General features: G+C 65.1%; 6 protein-coding genes across 6 annotated transcripts; 3 read left to right on the top strand and 3 right to left on the bottom strand.

The window, feature by feature from the left end:
- Positions 1–4,152: 4,152 nt before the first annotated feature.
- Positions 4,153–6,694, top strand: EMIHUDRAFT_468798 (hypothetical protein; the record flags this gene model as incomplete). The annotated part of the gene is made up of 4 exons (XM_005780293.1): positions 4,153–4,232; positions 4,332–4,553; positions 4,698–6,002; positions 6,089–6,694. The coding sequence occupies 4 exons, from the start codon at positions 4,153–4,155 to the stop codon at positions 6,609–6,611; spliced, it is 2,130 nt and encodes a 709-aa protein (XP_005780350.1). The 3' UTR covers positions 6,612–6,694.
- EMIHUDRAFT_235370 (hypothetical protein) lies at positions 6,675–7,085 on the bottom strand (the record flags this gene model as incomplete). Its single annotated transcript, XM_005780292.1, has 1 exon — positions 6,675–7,085. The coding sequence occupies one exon, from the start codon at positions 7,083–7,085 to the stop codon at positions 6,675–6,677; it is 411 nt and encodes a 136-aa protein (XP_005780349.1).
- A 1,545-nt stretch (positions 7,086–8,630) lies between these two features.
- On the top strand, positions 8,631–10,511 carry EMIHUDRAFT_443088 (hypothetical protein). The gene is made up of 4 exons (XM_005780291.1): positions 8,631–9,124; positions 9,195–9,537; positions 9,609–9,966; positions 10,059–10,511. Exons 1-4 carry the CDS (start codon positions 9,015–9,017, stop codon positions 10,322–10,324), a joined length of 1,077 nt encoding a protein of 358 aa, XP_005780348.1. The 5' UTR covers positions 8,631–9,014; the 3' UTR covers positions 10,325–10,511.
- A 2,320-nt stretch (positions 10,512–12,831) lies between these two features.
- Positions 12,832–15,034, bottom strand: EMIHUDRAFT_114444 (hypothetical protein; the record flags this gene model as incomplete). Its single annotated transcript, XM_005780290.1, has 3 exons — positions 12,832–13,117; positions 13,211–13,494; positions 14,987–15,034. 3 exons carry the CDS (start codon positions 15,032–15,034, stop codon positions 12,832–12,834), a joined length of 618 nt encoding a protein of 205 aa, XP_005780347.1.
- Positions 15,035–15,390: 356 nt separating this feature from the next.
- EMIHUDRAFT_235366 (hypothetical protein) lies at positions 15,391–16,461 on the top strand (the record flags this gene model as incomplete). The annotated part of the gene is made up of 2 exons (XM_005780289.1): positions 15,391–16,040; positions 16,113–16,461. The coding sequence occupies 2 exons, from the start codon at positions 15,391–15,393 to the stop codon at positions 16,459–16,461; spliced, it is 999 nt and encodes a 332-aa protein (XP_005780346.1).
- A 2,284-nt stretch (positions 16,462–18,745) lies between these two features.
- On the bottom strand, positions 18,746–19,129 carry EMIHUDRAFT_235363 (hypothetical protein; the record flags this gene model as incomplete). Its single annotated transcript, XM_005780288.1, has 2 exons — positions 18,746–18,988; positions 19,103–19,129. The coding sequence occupies 2 exons, from the start codon at positions 19,127–19,129 to the stop codon at positions 18,746–18,748; spliced, it is 270 nt and encodes an 89-aa protein (XP_005780345.1).
- Positions 19,130–21,933: the final 2,804 nt, after the last annotated feature.

Here is a 21,933-nt window from a genome sequence, read left to right as displayed (position 1 = left end):
CTCTTCTGATACAATCCCTCCCAGAACTCGATGCCGGGGATCTTGTACTTCAGACGCTCATACTCAGCTCTCATGGCCTTAAGCTCCTGCGCCTGGCTGTGGCTGTCGCAAAGATGGCTCCAAAGCGCGTCGCGTGCAAACTCGTAGGGCAGCTGCGGGAAGCCCGCACACGTGAGGTTGTTTTTCACGATCACGTCCTCACTCAGCGTCCGGTAGAGCTCTTCCGACACGCACCAAAGCGGCTTGGTGTAAACCTCGTGAAAGGCACGGAAGTCTCGATACTCTGAGCTGGCCCGCCACTCAAGCAGCAAAGCATCTGTGAGTTCACAGTCGTCCAATATTCGCCCGTCGTCATTGAAGACAAAGGTACAGAGCCACTCATCCATCTCCTCCTCCTCGTTCTTATGGTCGAGATCTACAAAGTTGGCCATGGCTGGCTGGCCAAGCTTGATGAAGTTCTTTGCGCGCTCGCTGCGCTCCACAACCTCCTCCTGACCGTTGCGTACACGAGTTCCCTGCATCAATTCATACTCGAACCACACCCCGTTGCTGTACTCCCCATCACTGAACTTTGCGTGGCCCCTCCCGGTGAAGTTGTGCCGTGATCCGTTCCATACCCACTGCCCGTCATAGCACTCCACGCGGGTTGGGCTGCCGGCATTGTCAGTGTACAGCTGCACGCACGCTCCCCTTCCACTCTCGCCATACGGTCGTCCTATGAACACAAAGTCGATTTTAGAAGTCCGAAGCAGATCGTCCCTATCCACGCCTGCTTCAAGGAGCTTTGCAACGCGCTGGCTTGACTGCAAATTGTCGTCTAATATGCGGTCTCCGAGCGTCAGCCGTGGATTGTCGATCGCAACGTAGTCAACGGTCGCCGACGATGGCGGCCGTCGCCCAAGCAGCCCCTCCCACACGCTCCACAGGCGCTCCTTCACGCCACTCGCCGACTCGTCCACCACCATCCGGGTGAGATTGGCCAGCAGGAAGAAGAGTTTGAATGTCGTCAAAGACTCCATGCGCACTGCGCTCTGCTGCTGCTGTCTCTGCTGCTCCCGCCGCACATTGTCGTCGGCCGGCCGCTGGCGTGCACTGCGGTCTCGCTCCCCTCGAGTCTGCTCGTGGAGCTTCTTCTGTGCTCTCTGGCGCTCCGCCATCTGCTGCACGCGTGCATCGCGCTCCTGCTCCCAACGGCTGTGGTCGGCGTTGAACGCGGCCGCATCTGCGTACGGCTTGCCCGGCCCGATCTCCTCCTCGTGTGGTTCGGCCCGCAGCTTCTTCGGCAGAGGCGGCACGTGGACGGTCGAGGCGCCGGCCCCGGCCATGCGGCGGCTCGATCCACCTTGCGATCGACTTTGGCAAAGCGATTGCAGCACGGCCAAGAAGAAAACTCAAAAAGAAGAAAATCCGCTCACTAACTCATCTGCAGAACCTCGGCGCACGAGCAGCATGTTACACACTTGCAGCGTCACACCCAAGACACCAAGAGACAACAAACAATCTCTCTCTCCCAAGAGGGAGGATCTACGCCACAAACACACATACTCGACACACAGACCCTCTCTCTGACTGTCGACGGGCGCCAACCCGACACCACTACCCGGCGCCAGCCGCCGGCAGTGATAGTCGCCACTCACGCGACGCAGCTTTCCTCGCGGCACGTGATGCAGTGGTGTGGCGCTGTCGGTGGCAGCACGTGACTGGTGCGCTTGGCGCCTGGACGCAGCGCGACGGCCGTGTGCGCTGACGAGCGCCAGCGGCGCATTGCCAGCACGATCACGACGCACCGTGGAGTGAGCTTGGGCCGGGCCGAGAGCGGGGAGTGTGTGGGAGTGAGGCGTGTGGGCCCACCGAGAGGCGCCGCACCGCGGGCTTCAAAGGGACATGCGCCAGCGAGGGAACTGGAGCGAGGGAACTGGAGCGCACCGCTCGCCACAAAGCGCAGCCCGGCGCGCCGACACAGCGAGAAGGCGCGCGCCGCCGACCAGCGGCGCCTCGCAACAGTACATTCCGCCCACGGGCAGCAGAACGCTGGGTAGTCCTGAATCAGAGTCTGATTGCATCTCCGACGCGTGGCTCAGACGCGTGCGCGACGCCGCTGGGTCCGTCCGTGCGCCTGGGAGTGTGTGGACCGGCAGGTAAGGCTGTGGCGGCTGGCTCACCAGCGACTCGCTCGACGCTCGCAGCACCCATCGCCGAGGAAGCTGCGCAGCCGGTTCGCATCGCAAGCCACCGCTCAGGCCTGCTGGCAGGCTGCTGCGGACCCTGCGGCATCCGCCGGCCAAGCGTGGAGCCGCCAGGGGGCCCAGGGGCCGACCAAAACGATCGTGCCTGGGCAAATTTTCGGGGCGGACAGAAATCGCGGGAGACCCCTCTGCTTCTTTCAATGATAGGGATGAGCGGCGCCGCGAGCCCAGTCCTGCCGGCCGAGCTGGCCGTGGGCAACTTGGGCTCGCTGCGCGCCCTCCTGTCCGGGCGGCGGACGCGCGGCACGTCGCTCGCGGCCCAGCTCGACGCGCGGCTCGACACCGAGAAGCAAGACACGCTGCTCACCTGGGCCGCTCGTCACGGGCAAGCCGAGGCGGTGCGGCTGCTGCTCGAAGCCGGCGCGAGCGTCGGGGCGACGACTGGCGGCGGCGGCGGTAGCAGCAGCGGCGCGTCGGCGCTGTACATCGCGTGCCAGCAGGGCCACGTCGAGTGCGTCCGGCTGCTCCTCGAGGCTGGCGCGGCGAAGGACCAAACTGTGGGTGGCGGCTTCACTCCGCTGTACGTCACGTGCGAGAAGGGCCACCTCGAGATCGCCCGGCTGCTTCTCGAGGCCAACGCTGCGGTCAATCAGGCTTCCGACACCGGCGTCACGCCTCTATACATCGCGTGCGAGAAGGGCCACCTCGACGTCGCCCGGCTGCTCCTCGAGGCCGGCGCGGCGGTCGGCCAAGCCCGCAACGACGGCGCCACGCCGCTGTTCATGGCGTGCCAGCAAGGCCACGTCGAGTGCGCGCGGCTGCTTCTCGAGTCGGGCCGCTGTCCATCGCATGCTACAACGGCCACCTCGAGGTCGCCAAGCTGCTCCTCGAGGCCAGCGCGGCGGTCGGCAAAGCCAACACCAGAGGCGTCACGCCGCTGATCGCCACGTGCCAGCACGGCAACCTTGACATCGTCCGGCTGCTCATCGAGGCCGGCGCAGCGGTCGGCCAAGCGACAAACACCGGCGTCACGCCGCTCTCTATCGCGTGCGAGAAGGGCCACCTCGACGTCGCCCGGCTGCTCCTCGAGGCCGGCGCGGCGGTCGACCAAGCCCGTGTCGGTGGCAGCACGCCGCTGTCCATGGCGTGCCACCAAGGCCACCTCGAGGTCGCCAAGCTCCTCTCCTCCTACGGCGCCTCCCGCGCCGCAGTGCCGCCCTTCGGCACGCCCGAGGAGGTTGCGAACCGCCGCGGCCACGCCGACCTCGCCGCCTGGCTGGTCGCCAGCCGCGGCTGGACGCCGCTCGCGCACCTTGAGACCCTCACCGCCGCCCGCGCGCTCTCCCTGCTGCGCAGCGGCGCAAGCTTGCACGAGGGCGAGCCGACGCCGCTGCAGCGCGCCGCGGGCGGCGAGGGCGAGGTGGCGGCGCTGATCCGGCGGGCGGCGGCGCCGTGGTCGCCGGCAAGCCACTCGCTCTTCCCCGCGGCGGCGCGCGCGCGGGCGGCGCTCCTCGTCCTCTCGCTCTACGAGATCCACGAGCGGCACCATCTCGACTCGGCAGGAAACACGAACGGCATCGCGGCGCGCGACTTTGTCACGTGCGTGCTGCGCTTCGCGATCACGCGCGAGATGGAGTAGCGGAGCACTGCAGTGGCCTTGCTCTCCCCTTGGAACCGCCGCGGCGGTGCCTCTCTTGTTGTTTAGCACTCAACTGGATCAGACTGCTTGTCGTCCGTCCGTGAGCTCCTTGGGGTGCACTGGGGAAGAGCATGCGTAGTACTATATCGTGTTACACAAAGTTTCGGACACAAAGGCCATATGACCCGCCTACGGCTTTAGTTGTGGCGGCGATGGCGCAACCAGGGTAGCGGTAGGCTCCCCGCCTCACTGCATCTCGGACTCTGGATTCCACGATTGATTTTCCTAGCGTCGTCAAAGTGAGCTGAAAGCTCGCTCGAAGAGCCGATGGTACCCGCCGACCGCCTCCCATCTCGCCGCTGCTCTGGCGGGGCGGCGGCGGGGCCTGGCGACGGCGCGCGGCGCATGTGCCGTGGCGACCCACCGGGCCGGCCGGCCGCGCAGGCGCCGACCGGTGATCGCCACCGCGCCCCGCCTCGGATCGGACGCTCCTTTACTCGCCGTAGGCACGGCTGGCCGGCTGGTGGGGCGTTCTGTCCCCCCGGCGGCGGCGCGGGCACGAGGTCGCCCGCGTGGGATCTGTTTCTCGACGTGCCCATCATGAGCGGCGGGTTAGTCGCCATCAGTCGCCGCTGGTCGAACGAGACGGGCGGCTACGACAGCTCGATGCTCGGGTGGGGCGGCGAAAACATCGACCTACCCAAACGGGCCAGCCCCAAGGATGGGAGGTGTGAACACAAATCTCGGCGCTTTCAACCGCGCTCCCCTTTGGCGTCTCAGCCACAGATGCCGCCGCCGCCGCCCTCGTCCTCACCAGAGAGGTCGCCACCGGCAGGCCATCTCTACCCCTTGCCACTTGGCTGCGACCCGAGCTACGTCGCCGGCGCGCACCCGTTTGCTCGCCTGTACGCAGCGAATGGCGGACGGATTGGCAAGGCAAACACGCGTGCCGACTGTCCGTGCGTTGGGCCGGCGGGTCAGAACGCGCAGCCACATCGGTGCCATTCGTACGGCGCCGCTGCGTTCCGAGACCTCTTTGGCAGGTGCGAGGGCGCCATCACCTGGGCACGCACCCACTGCGTCGGCAACCCGCGTTGCGACCACAAGGTGGGCTATTGGGGCCCTGACGGCGTGGAGCTCGGCCGTGACTCGCCGCTCGTGCTCTTCCAGTGGTACCTCGCCAACCGTCCGGACCGCGATTGTGAGGGCTGCGGCTGCGAGCACGGCGACGGCACCTGCGCCGGCTGCCTCGACGTGCAGGGCTGCCCACAGCCGTGCCAGGCGGACCTCGATGCCGCTCTCCCGGCTCCGCCCCGCGCCCTGCCAGTGGTCCCGCCCGAGGCAGTCACGCCGCGCACGTCCCCTCGCCCCGCGACGGTCGGCGACCTCTCGACGCACCCACTGCCTCCCGCAGCCGGGTCGCTGCGGGAGGCGCAGGGCGCGATGCTCGGGGGCACGCTGTACGTCTTCGGCGGCTTCGTCGATGGCTGGTCGCGCATGAGCGCCGACGCGTGGGCGTGTGACCTGCGTGGCAGCACGCCTCGCTGGACACCCCTGCCGCGCATGCCACTCGCCGCGCAAGGCAACACGCACGCGGGCAACGCGGCGGACGAGGCTTCGCAAACGATCTACCTCGCCGGCGGCATGGCGATGCGGGCCGGCAGGCAGGGCCTCGACGACGTGTACACCGCGGACGACGTGCTCGCGCTGCACACGCCCACCGCCACGTGGAAACGGCTGCCGCCGCTCCCCGCCCCCCGCTTCGGAGGCGGCCTCGCGCTGCTCGGCGGCGAGCTGCACTTCGCGAGTGGCGGCACTGTGGACGGCTCGAGGGCGGGGGGGCGCGCAGACGCGTTTACGGCCGACCACGACCAGCATTGGGCGCTCTCGCTCGCGGACCCCACGCGTGGGTGGAGGGCCCGCGCGGCCGTGCCCGTCCGCGCCAACCACATGGCGGCCGCCACCCTCGGCTCGCACCTGTACCTGCTGGGCGGGCAGAGCCGCGGCGCCGAGGGCTGCTCGAACAAGGACGACGTGTACCGCTACTCGGCGGCGACCGACGCGTGGGAGAGGCTGCCGCCTATGCTGCGGCCGCGCGGACACATCGCCTCGAGCGTGCTTCCGTACGGCGACGGCCTCCTCGTCGTGGGCGGCGTGCATGATCGCCGCGACGGCGGGTGCGCGTCCCTCCTCCCGGCGAGAGGGGCACGCGGGCGAGATTGAGCTCTCCCCCACGACTCACGAGTCGTTGTGTCCTGTCAAGGTGCGGCCCTCCCGGCGAGGAGCACGAGGCCGCGAGCTACTACTCGCCAAACTCCTCCGCCGGCTTGCCCGCCGGCAAGGGCGGCTGGTCCACGCTGCGGGGCGCGTGGCCGCGGGGCGCGAGCCAGGTCTGCGGCGTGCTCCCAGCATCCGCCTCTGCCTCCGGTATGGCCTCCCTCTGGTGCCAGTGGGGTTCGGAGCTGCGCAGCGTGAGCGTCGGCCCCGAGGCTGCGCCGCGCCCGGCGCCGCGCCCCGCCGCCGCGTGGGTTGCTGCGCGAGGGGGGGAGGCGGGCTGCTGCCGGGCCGCGAGCGGCGGGTTCGGCGTGTTTGAGGCGGTATGGGGCCTCGACGAGGCCGGCTGCCGCGCCGCGTGCCTCGATAAGGGGCAGGCGTGCGTCGCCATCGAGCTGTTGCGCAAGGGGCGCCACCTCAAGTGCGAGCTCCACTCCGCGCTGGTCTCGCACACCGTCCCTGTCCCGGGCTGCTCGTGCTGGCTCAGGCCGCGAGGACTGACACTGAGGTAGAGAATCGCGCTCGTTCACTCGACCCTCCCAGCCTCACCCTCCCTCTGGCACCAAAGGACCACCCTAGGGAATATGATTATAATCCTCCGTCGCCCGGCGCGCCTTCTGCCGGGCCTTCTTGGCCTTGCGTGCCGCGGCTCGAGCCGCGAGCTGCTCCTTGGTGGGATCCTTCTTCTTCAGCGCGGTGCGCTCGACGTACGAGCGCTCCGCCGCCTGCACCGACTCGCGGTCGCCCGCGGCCTTCTCGTGCTTCAGGTCGATCTCGATGGTCGCGTAGCCAGGCAATACCAGCCTGACCTGCGACGCACCTGCGAGCCTTGCGACCATCACCGCGTCCTCCAGTTGCGCGCGATTGGAGCTATTCCAGCGTCCGCTGCGCATCCCCGGCGGCACGACGGTGGCCGGCGCTTGCGCGCCAGCCCCGTCCGCCGCCGGGTCCGCGGCCGCGGTCCCTGTCATAGCTACGCGCGCCATGGAGAACGGCGGGCACTTAGTTTCCTGGGGAGCTGAGAAGCGCACCCACAGCGGGCCGGATGATCGGGATCGGGTTGCGGGCAAGAGAGCCCTAGCCCCGGCCGGGGGTGCGCGTTCGCAGGGCGCAAGGGCGAAGGGCCTTTTAAAGCGTAAACACGGGTCTCCGCGCGGAGGGTTGGCTCTGCGCTCCGGGCTTCCCCTAGCGGCGGAACGCCCCCTCTACTCGGGGCTAGTAGACACCAGACACTAGCACGACAACACGCTACACATCCCTCACTGACATCACCGCTCCGTCGGAACCCCCCGCTCCGCGCACGGTCTACGGCTGACGGCTGGCGGCTGGCGGCTGGCGGCTGCGGCGAACGGCGACGGCTCGGTTCGCGTTCGCCCCGCGACGGTGCGACTGAGCCTGCCGCGCTCGATCTGGGAGCCACTCGGCGCCAGTTCGGAGCGGCGGTCGGCTCGGCCACTGCGGGTGCGACGCATGACAGAGCATGCTGGGCGCCGCATCGTGTACTACCGACCCACGCCAAGGCGCGGCCGGGGCGGTGGTGCTCGCCGGCGCTCTCGCGGTGCTTCGGTGCTCGAGCGCGCTCAACGTTGTGGTCGTTCAGGGCGGCTCGCACAGCGCCCGCAGGCACACACACACACACACACACACACACACACACACACACACACACACACACACACACACACACACACACACACACACACACACACACACACACACACACAGCCCCTTCCCCTTCCCCTTCAAGACCGCACAAGGGCGAGGACACGCGCAGGGGCCGCACCTCTAGCGAAGCCCACAGAGTGGGAGACTCCTATCACCGCCCTGCCACCCACGTGAGCCTTTTGGCCGCCTCTGTCAGTGTGCCCGTGGTAGTGAGAGACTGCTGGTGAGAAGCCGGAGGAAGGTCGCTAGTCGAGAGAGATCGCCAGTGGAATAGGGAGTCCACCGTGCTGCGAGCCTGTCGCTGTCCCTTGTCAGGAGCAGGAGAACTAGGGAGAGCGCAACCAGTAGGAGGCTCGCGCCTGCCCCCGTGCCGCCGGGTGCAACCTGTCCTATACGAGAGAGGAGTCCCTGGGACCCTGTCGTGTGGGTGAACCCTGCCCAGCCCCCCTCCGTGTCGCGATGCGCTCCCCGCTCCCGTTCCCCTGTGTCCCTGATCGTCCTTACAAGATCCTGCTCGTCAGGTGGGGACCCTGTCCTTCTCCCACCCCTCGCTTGGCGTGCCCGTTTTATTTATTTATTTATTGCGCTCCGGGCTTCCCCTAGCGGCGGAACGCCCCCTCTACTCGGGGCTAGTAGACACCAGACACTAGCACGACAACACACACATCCCTCACTGACATACATCACCGCTCGGAACCCCCCCTCCGCGCACTGTCTGATTGATTGACGGTCTCGTTTTGAAGGCGCTCTGAGGGGTCCCGTACCATGCGGAATCGACCCTATCCAGTGCTCAATTGCTCAAGGCGCTCATTAAAAAATAAAGCAGAAGACGCATGATCAAAGCCTGGCCCGCGTCCCCGCACCTGGCCGTGTCCCCGCTACAAGCAAGGCCTACTGAGATATGAAGGCAAGCAAGTCCACCGCCGACGACGCGGCCCCGCAGCACTCGGTCGAGCTGGTGAGCCTCGAGAACGCGGCCGCGGCCGCCTACGAAGCCGGCTGCTCGCCCGATCGCATTCACGGCGCTGTGCACGCAGCGCTCGTCCGTGCGGGCGCGCCGCAGCTCGGCCACAACCCGGCCGAGTTCGGCCTCCTCCCAGTGATTGGCTCGCCCGGCCTGCTCCTCGGCTTCTGCAGCGGCTGCCTTTATCACGTCTGTGGCATCGGGCTCTGGTGCTTGTCAACTTCGGTGGGCGGAGCGCCGCTCGGCGTGCTTGCCGGAGGCGCATACTCGGGCTTCCTCTTCTTTCATGGCCGGTACCTCGGCCGCCAGGACGGCGGCGGCGCGCCCGCGGCGTCCGCCTCCGACATCTTCTACTTTGCCGGCGCCATGTCCTCGTCCATTGTCGCCGTACAGCTGGTGCCACCACCCGGCGACCACACGCCATCAACGCCCGCGGTGCGTCCACACCCTTCGAATCTGTGGGTAGGGACGCCATCGTCCAAGCCATCGACGGGGACGGCCGCGTGTCGGGGCCCGCCTGCGCCGGCGTCGCCTCCCTCTACCTGCTGCTCGTCCCGCTGCCGCAAGTGGCGCTCGCCGTGCTAATCTGGCGCCGCTCGCAGCGCGCGGTCGCATCGATGCCGCTCCTCCTCTATCTTGGCTTCCTGCAGAGCGGCGTTGTGCTCTGGTGCATTGCTCGCGACGCCTCCTCGTCCTCCTCCTGTGACGGCGGAAGCCTCTCCGAAACCTTTCCACGCCTCTGGTCGCTCCTCTTCTCGGCCTGCTGGTGCGTCTCCCTGCTCGTGATGCGGCACACCGATCGGCTCAAGGCGCGCTCGTTCGGCGCGCCACAGGAGGCAGGGCAGCGGCGCGATGCGCGCGCGATATGTGGACCCTGTAGGCTCCAGCCTTTGCGTGGGGCGCCACTCTGCCCGCCGTCGTCTACTTTCTTCTCCTGCACAACGCGCTCGGCCTCCTCTGGCCGTGGCAAGACGTCGAGCCCGCCCCCGAGCCCGCTGGGTGGCCTCCCGCCTACTGGTCGGAGGTTGACCACTCCACCGACGGCGAGTGGTTTTGGCCGAAAGATATGTACCCGCCCGCCCCGCCCCCGCCGCCCCCGCCTCCCGGCATCGACCGGCTCGTCGCCACCTCGCACGACCTCTGGCGCTGGCTCCTCTTCAACGCGCTCGGCGTGGCCCCGACGGTCGTGCATGGCATGCTCGGCGGCGGCGGCCTCCTCCTCCTCGTCGCCGCAACGGGTGTGCGGCCTCCGGACGCACCCCTCTCCATCTCGCCCCGCGCCGCCCGCTCGCGCCAACCCACTCGGGGCGTGTGTCTCGCCCCCGGGCAGGCATCCTGCTCGACGCGCTGCGCGTCCTCTCCGCGCTGCAGCTCCTCGTCTCGCCAGAGGCGCACACGCTGCACGCCTTCCTCTACCTCGCCACCTTTGGCGTGGTGGGCGCCCTCGTGACGGCGCTCGCCGCGGTGGTCACCGACAAGACGGTGCAGGCAAAGGCGCAGCAGATGACGGCCTCGCTCCTGGCCCCGCTGCGCAAGGGCGAGCGCACGGGGTCCGACGGAGGGAGCCGCGTCTCTCTGGGCACGCCGATGATGTGAGGGGAAGACCTGGTGAACGAGATAGATAGATACTCACTCGTGTGGGGCCGTGTGTGCACGTTTTCTTTCTTTCTTTCTTTTCCCCGGTGTGCCGGTGATAGTACTAGCACGCGCCAGTTCGCACCTGTGTCGAGCCTGTCTGCTGTGAGAGAGAGTTGTTTTGTTTAAATTCTTTTCCCCTGTGAACATTTCCGCAGCATTTGCTGGCACTTTTTGTGACGGGCGTCTGCCCTCTGCTCATGATGACGGGCCTCTCGATCAACGTGCTCGGCCCGGTCGGGCCTGTGCTCATGCGCCACCTCTCCGCCTCGCCGCACAGCATCGGCTCCATCTATTCGGCCGAGGGCCTCGGCAACTTTCTCGGCTCCCTCCTACTCGGCCCGGCTGCGGCCGCACGCCGTCCTCGTGGGCGTGAGCGCCCTCGACTTCCTCTGCCTCGGCGCGGTGCCGTCCTGCTCGGCGCTGCACCAGGTGGCGTTGCTCTACCTGCTCATCGGCCTCGCCTCGGGACTCGGCAACGCCACCGCCAACACATCCCTCACCTGGGCCTGGCATGGCGCCGCGCCGCAGCTCGCCGCCGCCTTCAACCTTGTCAACTCTTGCTTCCCGCTCGGAGGCGCGCCACTGCCGAGACGCTTCCACCGCCGCGACCGGGAACTGGTTGGGTAGTAGTCTAAGTTCTGAGCCTCGAGGCTGAGCGGGTCTAAGTGTGACTAGTCACGCTGGGGTGCTTACGCGGTCTAAGATCAGCGAGAGCCTCTTACATCGGCTAAGTCGGCCGTGGCACAGCCTGGGGCCAAGAGGCTCCCACCGTGATCAACGATACGGCGCTAGCCCCCAAATTTTCTTCGCCTGCGGCGGGCGCCTTCTAATCCGGATCGATCCTTCTCATGCTCAGCAATCGCCGCCTCAGCATCCTCCTCTTCCGATTCTCGTTGCTCTTCTTGAGCGCAATCTTCAAGCCAAACAGTTCTCACAAATAGCCTCAAGCTCAAACAAACGCATGTCAAGGAAGCCTGTGTATGCTGGTCCTCTTTGAACGATCCGCGCGTGAGGTAGATCTAGCATAGGGCCTTGTTGGCAGCAGCCAGCTTGTTGCGCTGCTTCGTTGCGATGAGCTGATTGGGATCGCAGAAGTGCATGCCAAGCACCGCCACGATCTTGAAGCAGAACACATCGCAACCGCATCGTCCGCACTGCCATCGGCATGCCGCGCCCGCCGCTTCGCCGCAGCCGCCTTAAGACACGCATAGCGGCAGCACATGGTACGGTGCGCGTACTTGAGCAGGAGTTGCGCGCCGCAAGTAGCGCACTGGCCCTGGGACAAGGCGATATGGCGTCGTGCGCGGCATACGTTGGTCGGGACGCGTCCAGGTATTTTTCGGGTAAACCTGGACTTTTGCAGGTATACCCGGGTTTTACCCGGATTTGGCCTTGTGCCGTCTAAGTTCATGGCCCCCGACCATACAGCGTCTAAGTCCGAGCCCGGCTCCGTGCGGGGGCTAAGTTGAGCGCTCGCTCGCTGCAGAGGCTATGGTCCGACACATCTAAAGTGGAAGGGTGGGGTAGGGGAGAAGTACTCTTGAGGGAAACATTGGACCGTCAGGCCCCGGGGACTGGCCAGCCCGACTAACACAACCTTCAGGAACACCATTTTGCGGTCCTGAGCGGCCGTCTCGGAGCAGAAGCTTCCCTGCCTCCTTAGCCATGTTGCGGTGCCCTCGCGCCATCTGGTCCACGCACTGCTCGCAAGTAAAGCGTCTTCACAGGTCGGCAGATACGCCTCACCTTCAAAAGGGTGGCTGCCTACCCCAAAGCCCAGCCCGGTGCATCGATTTCTCTTGACGATTTCACTTTAAAACGCTGGTGCAGATGGGGTTTTCTCTATAGAAGTCGGAGCCTTGCGTCGAAGGAGAGGCAGCGTGCGGCTCCGTGGACTCGGCCATCACCCGCGGGTGAGAGGGCGATAGGAAGCACTCCCGCCCTCTGAGGCGGCCGTCCGAGTCGGGGAGGCAAACACACAGCCATCCTCGCGGGTGTGGGCGGCCTTATCGGCCCGCTATACTAACCCTTAAGTCGGCCCTTCCTCGGGTCGGCTTCGGAGGCCCCGCAGCCCTAGCCGGAGCTAAGGGGCCCGGCTTTCTCGGCGCTAACCCTAGGGGAAATCGCTCCGGAATAGGGTTCCCGGCACCATCGGGCGGCGCCACACGGATGGAGGGAGAGTCGGGTTTGCCATCGGCGGGCCGTGAGGGCGCTGAGAACTCAAGGCTGAGTTTTCGCTCCCACTTTTTCGATGTGTCGGAGTATAAGTGTAGAGCGACCCTCTAGCCCTACTACCCAACCATTGACCGGGACTCAGAGTACAGAGAGTCACACTGGTGTAAGCCCCACAGGACTCGATCACAGGACAGCCTGTGGCTGCCGAGACACAGGCGAAAGACAAGACAGAGGCCGATCACAGCGAACAGATCCACCGCGCACACGCACACGCTCTTCATATCGTTTCCTCATGGGCGGCGCGATGTGCGTCTGCGCACGTCGGCGGCGGCCCGCACCACCACCCTTGGCAGCACGAAACTGCGCCAGATGTCCGCCAGTTCTGGAGCCGCTCCCTCGCGGCCAACGAAGCGCTCCTCGTCCCAAGCGATCAGGTAGCCCAGCCGCATCACCTCGACCGCCCACTTGCGAGCCGCCTCCGGGAAGAGCTCGTGCGACTGCGGCGACCACTCCGCCGCCTTGAGGACCAGCCTGCCCACCTCCACCGCCTCGGCCGCTGGCTGCAGGTTGGCCGGCCTGAGGGCGGGGAGAGGCGGCTTCGGGTGTTCTGAGGGCGGGGAGAGGCGGCTTCGGGTGTTCAAGAGAGGATCCGGCGAGTCGGGGGGAGACCATTGCATAGCGCGCCTCAGTGCGAGTGCCTTGGCCTCGCCCGCCACGCGCACGCCGAAGCGGGCCGTCGAAGCGTTTGCGGAGACGACGAGGCCAACCTTGCCGTTGAGCGACGGCCGCGAGACGAGAGAGCGGATCCCGACTGTGGAACCGATGGCCGCAGCGGTCGGATCCGACTCGCTCCACGAGCAGAGGACGCGCGCCCGCTCGAGGGCAGAAGGCTCGCCGGAGGAAGAGTCAGCGCCGCCGCGCAGCAGCGTCCGCGCCCGGTCGACGGTGAGCGCCTGCGGAAGAGGGGCAATGGGCGTGAGGACAGCGCGCTCACGCCTTCGGCCGCTAGTCTCGGGCAGGCCTCGAGATGCTGGAGCGGCGTCCAGCCGCGGCTGGCGACCAGCCAAGCGGCGAGGTCGGCGTGGCCTTCACCGTTTGCAACCTCCTCGGGCGTGCCAAAGGGCGTTGCGGCGCGGGAGGCGCCGTAGGAGGAGAGGAGCTTGGCGACCTCGAGGTGGCCATTCAGGCACGCGACGAGCAGCGGCGTGGCGCCATTCTGCTCGGCCTGATTGACCGCCGCGCCGGCCTTGAGGAGCAGCCGAACGCACTCGAGGCTGTTGTTCTCGCACGCGATGAGCAGCGGCGTGTCGCCGCCGTCCCTGGCTTGGTCGGTCGCTGCGCCAGCCTCGAGGAGCAGCTGGACGATGTCGAGGTGGCCCTTCTGGCACGCCATGGACAGCGGCGTGGCTCCGTTGTTGCAGGCTTGGTCGAACGCCGCGCCAGCCTCGAGAAGCAGCCGGGCGATCTCGAGGTGGCCCTGCTGGCACGCGATGCGCAGCGGCGTGGCGCCATTGTTGTAGGCTTGGTCGACCACCACCACCGCGCTGGCATCAAGGAGCAGCCGGACGCACTCGAGGTGGCCCTGATAGCATGCGATGTACAGCGGCGTGGTGCCTTCTTCATCAGCTTGATTAATCGCCGCGCTCGCCTCGAGAAGCAGCCGGACGCACTCGAGGTAGCCGTTCTGGCACGCGATGTACAGCGGCGTGGCGCCGTCGTCCTTGGCTTGGTTGACCGCCGCGCTCGCCTCGAGAAGCAGCCGGACGCACTGGTCATGGCCCTGCAGGCTCGCGACGTACAGCGGCGTGCGGCTTCAGAATCCGCTTGGTCGGTCGCCGCGCCAGCCTCGAGGAGCAGCCGGACGCACTGAATATGCCCCTCTTGGCACGCGATGTACAGCGCGGAAGCGCCGCCGCCATTTGTCGCCCCGATGCTCGCACCGCCTTCGAGCAGCAGCCGCACCGCCTCGGCCTGCCCGTGACGAGCGGCCCAGGTGAGCAGCGTGTGCTGCTTGTCGGTGTCGAGCCGCGCGTCGAGCGTGCCGCGCGTCCGTCGCCCGGAGAGGAGGGCGCGCAGCAAGGCCAGGTCGCCCCGAGCCAGGTCGGCGAGTGTTGGGCTGGCGTTGGACATCTGGACATATACGTTAAAGAATTCGACGTCAGACACGGCGTACTCAGTGTTGACTGATGCGCTACCGGTTGGACCGCGACGATGTAAGAAGCCACGTCGACGGGGGCTGTGCGACCTGTGCGGCCTACTGGGCGGCGTGAGAGCAATCGAAACGACACGCCACCTCGCCCTCGAATGTCCATACACCACACTGACCCTCGAGGCGGTGCTCCGCGCAGTCCTGGAAAGCACGACCCTGGATGAAGCCGTGCTAGAGGAGGTACGGGGCATGGGGAGGGAGCAGCTAGTCCACGAATACCGCCGCCTCTGCATCACCGGGTTCCGTCTGACCACTGGCAGAGGACAAATGGCTGAGGGGCGCATTGGGGCGACGCCGACTCGCGTTATTATGCTTGAGACACTTGCAGGCATCGTCCGACGGCGCCACCGGAACGCCCTCCTCGCGCCGGAAGACACACCGGACGTGCGAGTTGACACGATCTACAACGGGGGCGGGGCTCTCGCCCCATCAGATACCCTAAAACACCCGAGATCACCCGAGATGATCCGAGATCACTAAATCGGTGTGTGTGTGTGTGTGTGTGTCCGTGCGTATATAAAATGAACTCGGGGGCACGGGACGCGGCATGTGCATGTGTGTGTGTGGCAGAAACCTGAGAAAAATAAAAAACCAGACAGGGAAAAGTATGAAAGCGGAACAACAAGAGCACGCACACAGGATGAGGGTGGCGGTGTGCCTCTCTGGCTACGCGGACGTTATCGCGCTGCCTGCCTACCAACGTCACCTCCTCGCCGCATTCATGCCACTGCGATCTGACGCGTCGGTCACATTCGAGCTGCTCCTTCACCTCGACGGCACATTGCTGCACGAGAGCGAGAAGCACCTGCTGTTGAAGGCCTCGCAGACTCTGGATGCGGCTGAACTCAAGGTGTACAACAGCACGCCGACACGCCCAAATCCCGTCCCCGGTCGTGTCATGTGTCGGCCGGACCAGCTCTCGAAGAAGGTTGCTTGCGACTGCCTCACGGTGGGTTACATTCAGAACGTCAAGCTGCGTGGCTGCCTGGCGAGCATCAAGGCGCGCGAAGCGGCGATGTCCGCGCCCTTCGACCTCGTTGTTCGCATGCGAAGCGACATCGAGTTTGGCTTTAGCGTGCCTGCGGCGGCGCAGTGGGCGAGGCTGAGGGAGGGCATCGTGTGGGCAGGGATGGTGGAGCCTCGCAGCCTGCTTGGCCTGGAGGAAGTTGGGTTGATCGACGATCAGTTCGCGGTGCTGCCCAGGGCTATAGCAGCCGCTTACCTCTCCGGCCCTGCAGATGATATCGAGGCTTGCGTGCCGGCGCAACCAAATAGGACGGAGCAGGGCTGGTAGCCTCCGCCAGTGGTGCTAATGCCAGCCCATGTGAGTGACAGTCTCTTTACACAATCTGCTGTGGGTAGGTGCCCCGGCCGGTGGCACTGGGCGGAATGCCGCTTCCTGCGCGCGTTGCGCCAAAGGGCGCTTTCTCTTCCAGGCCCGCTCCTCGCCGCGCAGTTCCCGGCGCTACGCAACGCCTCAATGCTCACGTGCGGTGAGAGGCGACGCGGCAGCGCCGCCGGCTGCCTCACGACGGGGGCCCGCCGCAGATCTGAAGGCAACACGATGCGGCTGAGGCATGTTCGCGCCGTCGCAGGGACGCTGCTTAGTGAGCGCCTGCCGCCTTCCCACTTTCCGCCCGAGGCGCTCGTTGGCAAGCACCCTGCCACACGGACGACGGGCCGCGCACACACCAAGCAAAAGGAGCTGTAATAGTGTGTTATCACAGTCTCGGGTTTTCGTCGCTCCCCTCCTTGTCCCACCTTGTGTCCTGTTCCTGGGGCCTGTGCGCTGTGGTATGAGACGAGTAAGTGCCTATATGGCTTCCAGTATCGCGCTATCCTCTTAAGATTCTACTTTATATAGATACAAGCCTGCCAAGTCTCTCATAGACATATAGTCGCCGACCACGCCCACAAAGAACCCTGCACAAAGATCGCACGGGCGGTGATCTGCTGCTTTTACCCTGAAGATGCGTTTTATTTATTTACTTCTCACGAGGTGAGTTGTTGCGCAAGAAAAGGGACGTAAGCTAAAATCTGAAAGCCGAGACGCATGCAGCAGACTATAGTCGAGCGCGTCGAAGCCCCACACCGAAGGCGGCCATAAGGCTAAGCCACTGGTCTGGAGGCCGCACGTCTCCGGCGAGGTGCGTCTCGCAGATCTTGACCAGCTCGTCAAAGCCCACCAGCCAGCGCTCGTGGCAAACGGCGAGTGCGGCCGTCACGTTCACATCGGTGGCGCGTGCGAAAGCCGACCACCATGGCCGCGCGAGTCCGTCGCTGAGGCGACTCCTCGATCATGACGCGCACCTACCCGACGCTACCGACGCAAGAGCGGCGGGCCCGTTCCCACACCGCCTCCACCGATACTCGAGAACAAATCTCCGAACCACCGACACTTTGCGGCCCCGGGACTTCACCCACGTCATAAACTCCAGTAACGAACTCCACCAAAACATGTGAAGGATCCCCCCCCGAGTCTCTGGGACCCCCCCCCCCCCAGTGCGTAATACATAATACGTAATACGTAATACATAATACATAACACACGATGTACGATGTGGACTCCCAGTGCGTAATGCAAATGCATAATACATAATTCATAGGAGTTATGTGACACTCGGTCGTAATGCGCATCCATTCGCCTATGTATTATGTGTATCTGTGTCATGCATTCACGCGCCGCGACGCGCGAGGGTGGGAGAGGGCCACGTATTTTGCAAATACGTAAATGTATATGCCCTAGGGTTATGGATCGGTAAGGATGCATATCACGATGCGAATGCATAGGGGGCAGAGTGCATATACATAACAGTACTGATCACGATTGGCTCGCGTCGGAAGATGGGCGGCAAGGCTGGGTCGCGCGCAGGCAAAGATGAAGATTATGGCCAAGTTGGGCGAGAACCTGTACCGCACGACCAAGGTGTTTGGGCCGATGTGGGAGAAGCAAAAGGCGCGCGCAGCACCCCGCGCCGCGCCGCGGCATCGGCAACTGCAGCGCTCACGCGCTTTGATGCAATTTTAGGAATGAGAAAAACAATTCCTTTCCGAAAGGAAACTCGTAACGGCCCCTACAGCGAAGCGGTTGCACATTGAGAGAGATTGTCATGTTTGTCACAACTGGTTAGTTTATTGATTTGCAAATAACAATTGTATGAGGTTATAAACTGGGTGGCGTCTATGCATTCATTGTTAGACGAGGCTGTGACCTCGCGAGCAGCGCCTTGCTCTCTAATATGGGCCCCCAGTGAGAGCTCGCTCCGCGCGGCAGCAGCATTTGCGCAGCGCGATCCGCGCCTGTCAGTGTCGAGTGTGAGGAGCTGAGGACCTCTGTGAGGACCTCTTGGGCTGAGGACCTCTGGTGAGACGCAAAAGAAAATCAGTAACCAGCCTCCGCTACCATCCAAACCCGAGTACCCGTCTACTATCATAGGTAGAGGCTCAAAGTGTGACATAAGTCCGCACACACATACGGCGTATCATACGACATACACACATAGACATACACAAAGCAACTCTCACGACACACGGGCACCGGGTGGAGCGGCGGCGGCGGCGGCAGCAGCACGCGCGGGCGGACGGATTCGGACGGGGCGGAGCAGCGACCGCCTGGGCGGCCGCTGCTCTGTCTGCCAGAGCGCGCGCCGTCTGCGCAGCTCGAGCGCAGTCAGGTGCGGGGACGCGTGGCGGCGCGGGGAAACGCGGCGGCGGTGGCGGCGGCGGCGGCGGCAGCGGCACGCGCGGGCGGACGGATTCGGACGGGGCGGAGCAGCGACCGCCTGGGCGGCCGCTGCTCTGTCTGCCAGAGCGCGCGCCGTCTGCGCAGCTCGAGCGCAGTCAGGTGCACAGGGAAGCGTGGCGGCGCGGGGACGCGCGGCGGCGGTGGCGAGCAGGCGAGCGGCCCGCGCGCGGCGAGGCGGACAGGTGATCGGCAGGCGGGTGATGGGCCGCAGAGTGACCGCGCCCAGCGATCGGAGCGAGCCGATCGTCGCTCAGGACCTCTTGGGCTGAGGACCTCTGGGCTGAGGAAGCTGGAAGCTGCCTGGTAGTGTGTTTGGCAGCGTGGTCCGCGCTGTGGCCTGCGGCACGTCTGCGTGCAGCCGCTGCTCGCACCCGTCCACATAGAAGGAGAGCCACGGCGGGGAGATGGCGCGGCAGCCCAGCTCGTGCTGACCGAACGCCGTCAGCGCGTCGGTCAGCGCCGCAAAGGCGTCCTCATCAAAGTAGGAGGCAGCCTGCGTCCGGTGCAGCGTGTACTGCGATGCGCTTCTGCTGGGACTACTGGCGTCCACAAAGGCGCGTTTTTCTTTTCAGCCCGTCGGTCAGCCCCGGCGCTGTGCTTGTGACACTTGACAGCCAGCCGATGTCTGCGTCATTCCTCGCCGCTGTGGAAGACCGTACTAGCGCATCTCAAGCCGACTCGGCGCAAGAAGTCAGATCCCGCATCCTCGCGGAGAACACAGCCTTATGCAACATGCGCACGGCTGTAGGAGACACCTGGCGCGGGGTTCGCGAGATCTCTTGCGAAGCGCTGGTCAGCGACTTCGACGTGCCAATCGACATCGTGCTGCAGCAGATTTGGCCACAGTCCCAGCTGCGCGCATGCTGCATGCGCTCCCTGTGCGATCTCAATATTGAGCTTCTGACACGCTTGGCGGAACTACTGCTCGACGTCTCAGCTCATCATCAGCACCATGGTCTCCCTCTCGGTATGCCTCCGGTGGTGGTGGCCCTCGAGGGCGTCGGGCTGCAGGTCTACGCGAGCGCCTTTGAGGAGCTGGGATTCACTGATTTGGGCTACCTCCTCAGTATGAGCACCGAGGAGCGGGCGCAACTCGCGGAGCGCGTCGCGATGCGGCCCGGACATGCAGCAAAATTCACCCGATATGGCTTCTCAGCCAGGAGCTCTAAGGCATGGGCTCTCACTCCAGGAAAGTTCACCTCGTGGGGGTCCTCCAGCCAGCCTACTGACGCGGGCGCAGACCCCGTCGTTCTTGATTATCGTCTCGTTCCAGCTGAGCAATACCTCGTGAGCTCCTTCAAGGGCCGGTTCGACTGGATTGCCGAAGAGGACGTGCTTGCCGACACCGCACTGTCCCAGGCGATACAGGTGTTCGAGGCTAAGGATGACGCAACGCGCGCGTCCGACCTGCGAGCTTTCCTGGAGGCTGCCAACAAGATTGACAAAGGCTGCGCGGAGGCGGCCACGAAACTTCTCCTGAATGGGCTCGAGCTTGCAAAGCATGCGTGTATGGAGGGCGAGAAGGCGATCGGAAAGTGCTCCCGACACATTTCATCTCTGAGCGAGCAAGAAGGCTCGCCGCCTGCTCCGACCCCACCGCCTCTCCAGCTGCAGGCAACAAACCTCACCTTTCCGATCCAAATCATCCGTTCGATGCTGCAGGCGGCCACTGGTCGCTCTCTCAGCCACGATGCCGCCATTTTTGTCAGTGCCGTACTGGAATACCTTACCGCTGAGCTGCTTGAGCTCTCTGGCAACGCACACGATCGCATGGAGCCTTCTCGCAAAGACAGGAAATGCATTACTGTGCAGCATCTGGTCAATGCCATCGACAACGACGAGGAGCTTAACCTCCTGTGCTGCAGCGGCGGTTCGATCAACTTCAACAGCCCGTACTGCTTTCTCGAGGCGCACCGGTGGGAAAAACTGATGCACGGTATGCTTGCGCAGAGCGCCGGCCACGCGACACGAGTGTCAGCAGTCCGGGAGCCGCCTTATGCCTTGAACCTGCCTGCGGCGGACCTGCTCAGGGAGCAAGGGATCAGTGACCACACATGGCGTCGCTTCGGAGAACACAGCGGAGAAATGTGCTTCTGCAACGGCCTCGCGCTTGATGGTACACGTCTGCGGTGGCTCTCGGATCTCGTGGACGGCGGGCCTCGCGTTGCATGGGAGGGACTCCTCGATCTGCCAGCAGAGACGGTTTGCGCGCGCACGGGTGTGCGGCCCTTCCGTCCACTGACGCCGCCTGACGTGAACAGCAGCTTCTGGTTTGAGCAGCTCGGCTCGAGCTCTCATCGTGTGAGCTGGCCGATGGACCCTCCGAGTATGGCGACGGATGGCTCTGGCGTCCAGGAGTCGCAGCGACGCATCCCACAGCTCATTAGTCCCCTCGTCGTCGGACGGCTCGCTGCGCGAGCTGGTGTGCTCTTGATCGTTCGCGACTCGCTTGATGAGCACGTACGCAAGACCGCGGTCGCTCACCTCGAAGACATGCTGAGAGAGGCAAGCCTACTCCAGGCGCAGCAAAGCGAGCCATGGGACAGGACCATTCGCCTCTGCCACGTCCTTGCCGCCGGGAGGATACGCGGCGAGGTGCTTCTCGGCAGTGGCAGTCTGCTTGAAGCCCTCTCCAAGGCGTGGTCCCGCCATCCAGGACAGCGAGCCAGAGCCATGGTCCCGGTGCGCGTGCCAAACGCGCCAGGTGGAGCCAGCAGCTGTATGGAGACCGTTTCGCTTGAGGCGCTTCCTGATGAGCTACTGCATGAGGTGGACGCAATCCTGCGCGCGACGAGCACCCAGGGTGCCTTGCGAATGCGACAGACGAGCAAGGCGCTCAACGATCGGCTGAAGCCATTGGCCGGTGTTTTGGTGGAGCGCGCATGGATTCGGAAGGTGCGTGCTCAGCAGGCTGAGAGGCGAACTCCCGACCTCGTCAGCGAGCGTGAACGCGAAGCAGCGCTCGTGGAGGCGGAGGCATCGCTTGATTCGCAGGTGTACCAGCAGGAGGTTGCGGCGGCGCAGATGATGGAGAGGGAGGCGGCGGAGCGGCGGGCGACACCAGGTGCGACGGCCCTTCTCGAGGCCTTCGCACAGATCCAAATGGCCCATGGCGTAGAGACCGTGGTCGTGAACCGGCGGGCTCACATGGCAGCGGCGGCCTTCATCAGAGACGAGCAACGCTGTGCCACGCCCGCGATGCCGTTTCTGGATTTCTGCGATCTGGTCCGCTTGATCGCGCGCCAGGCCAAGCTCGAGAAGGTGACGTACGAGGCAACGGCCATGGCAGCCCTCTGCACCCTGCTAGAGGCCAGGTTGACAGCGATCCTCGAGGTGGCCAATCTGAATGCTATAAGCGCGCATCGCCTGTACGTTGCGCCAAAGGATTTCGAGCTTGCTCGGCGAGGAATGGGGCTTCGTTGTTAGAGCACTAGAGAC

The sequence above is a fragment of the Emiliania huxleyi genome (genome assembly GCF_000372725.1).
Source record: "Emiliania huxleyi CCMP1516 chromosome Unknown EMIHUscaffold_218, whole genome shotgun sequence".
NCBI lineage: Eukaryota > Haptophyta > Isochrysidales > Noelaerhabdaceae > Emiliania > Emiliania huxleyi.
This window is presented reverse-complemented; position numbering and strand designations above follow the sequence as displayed.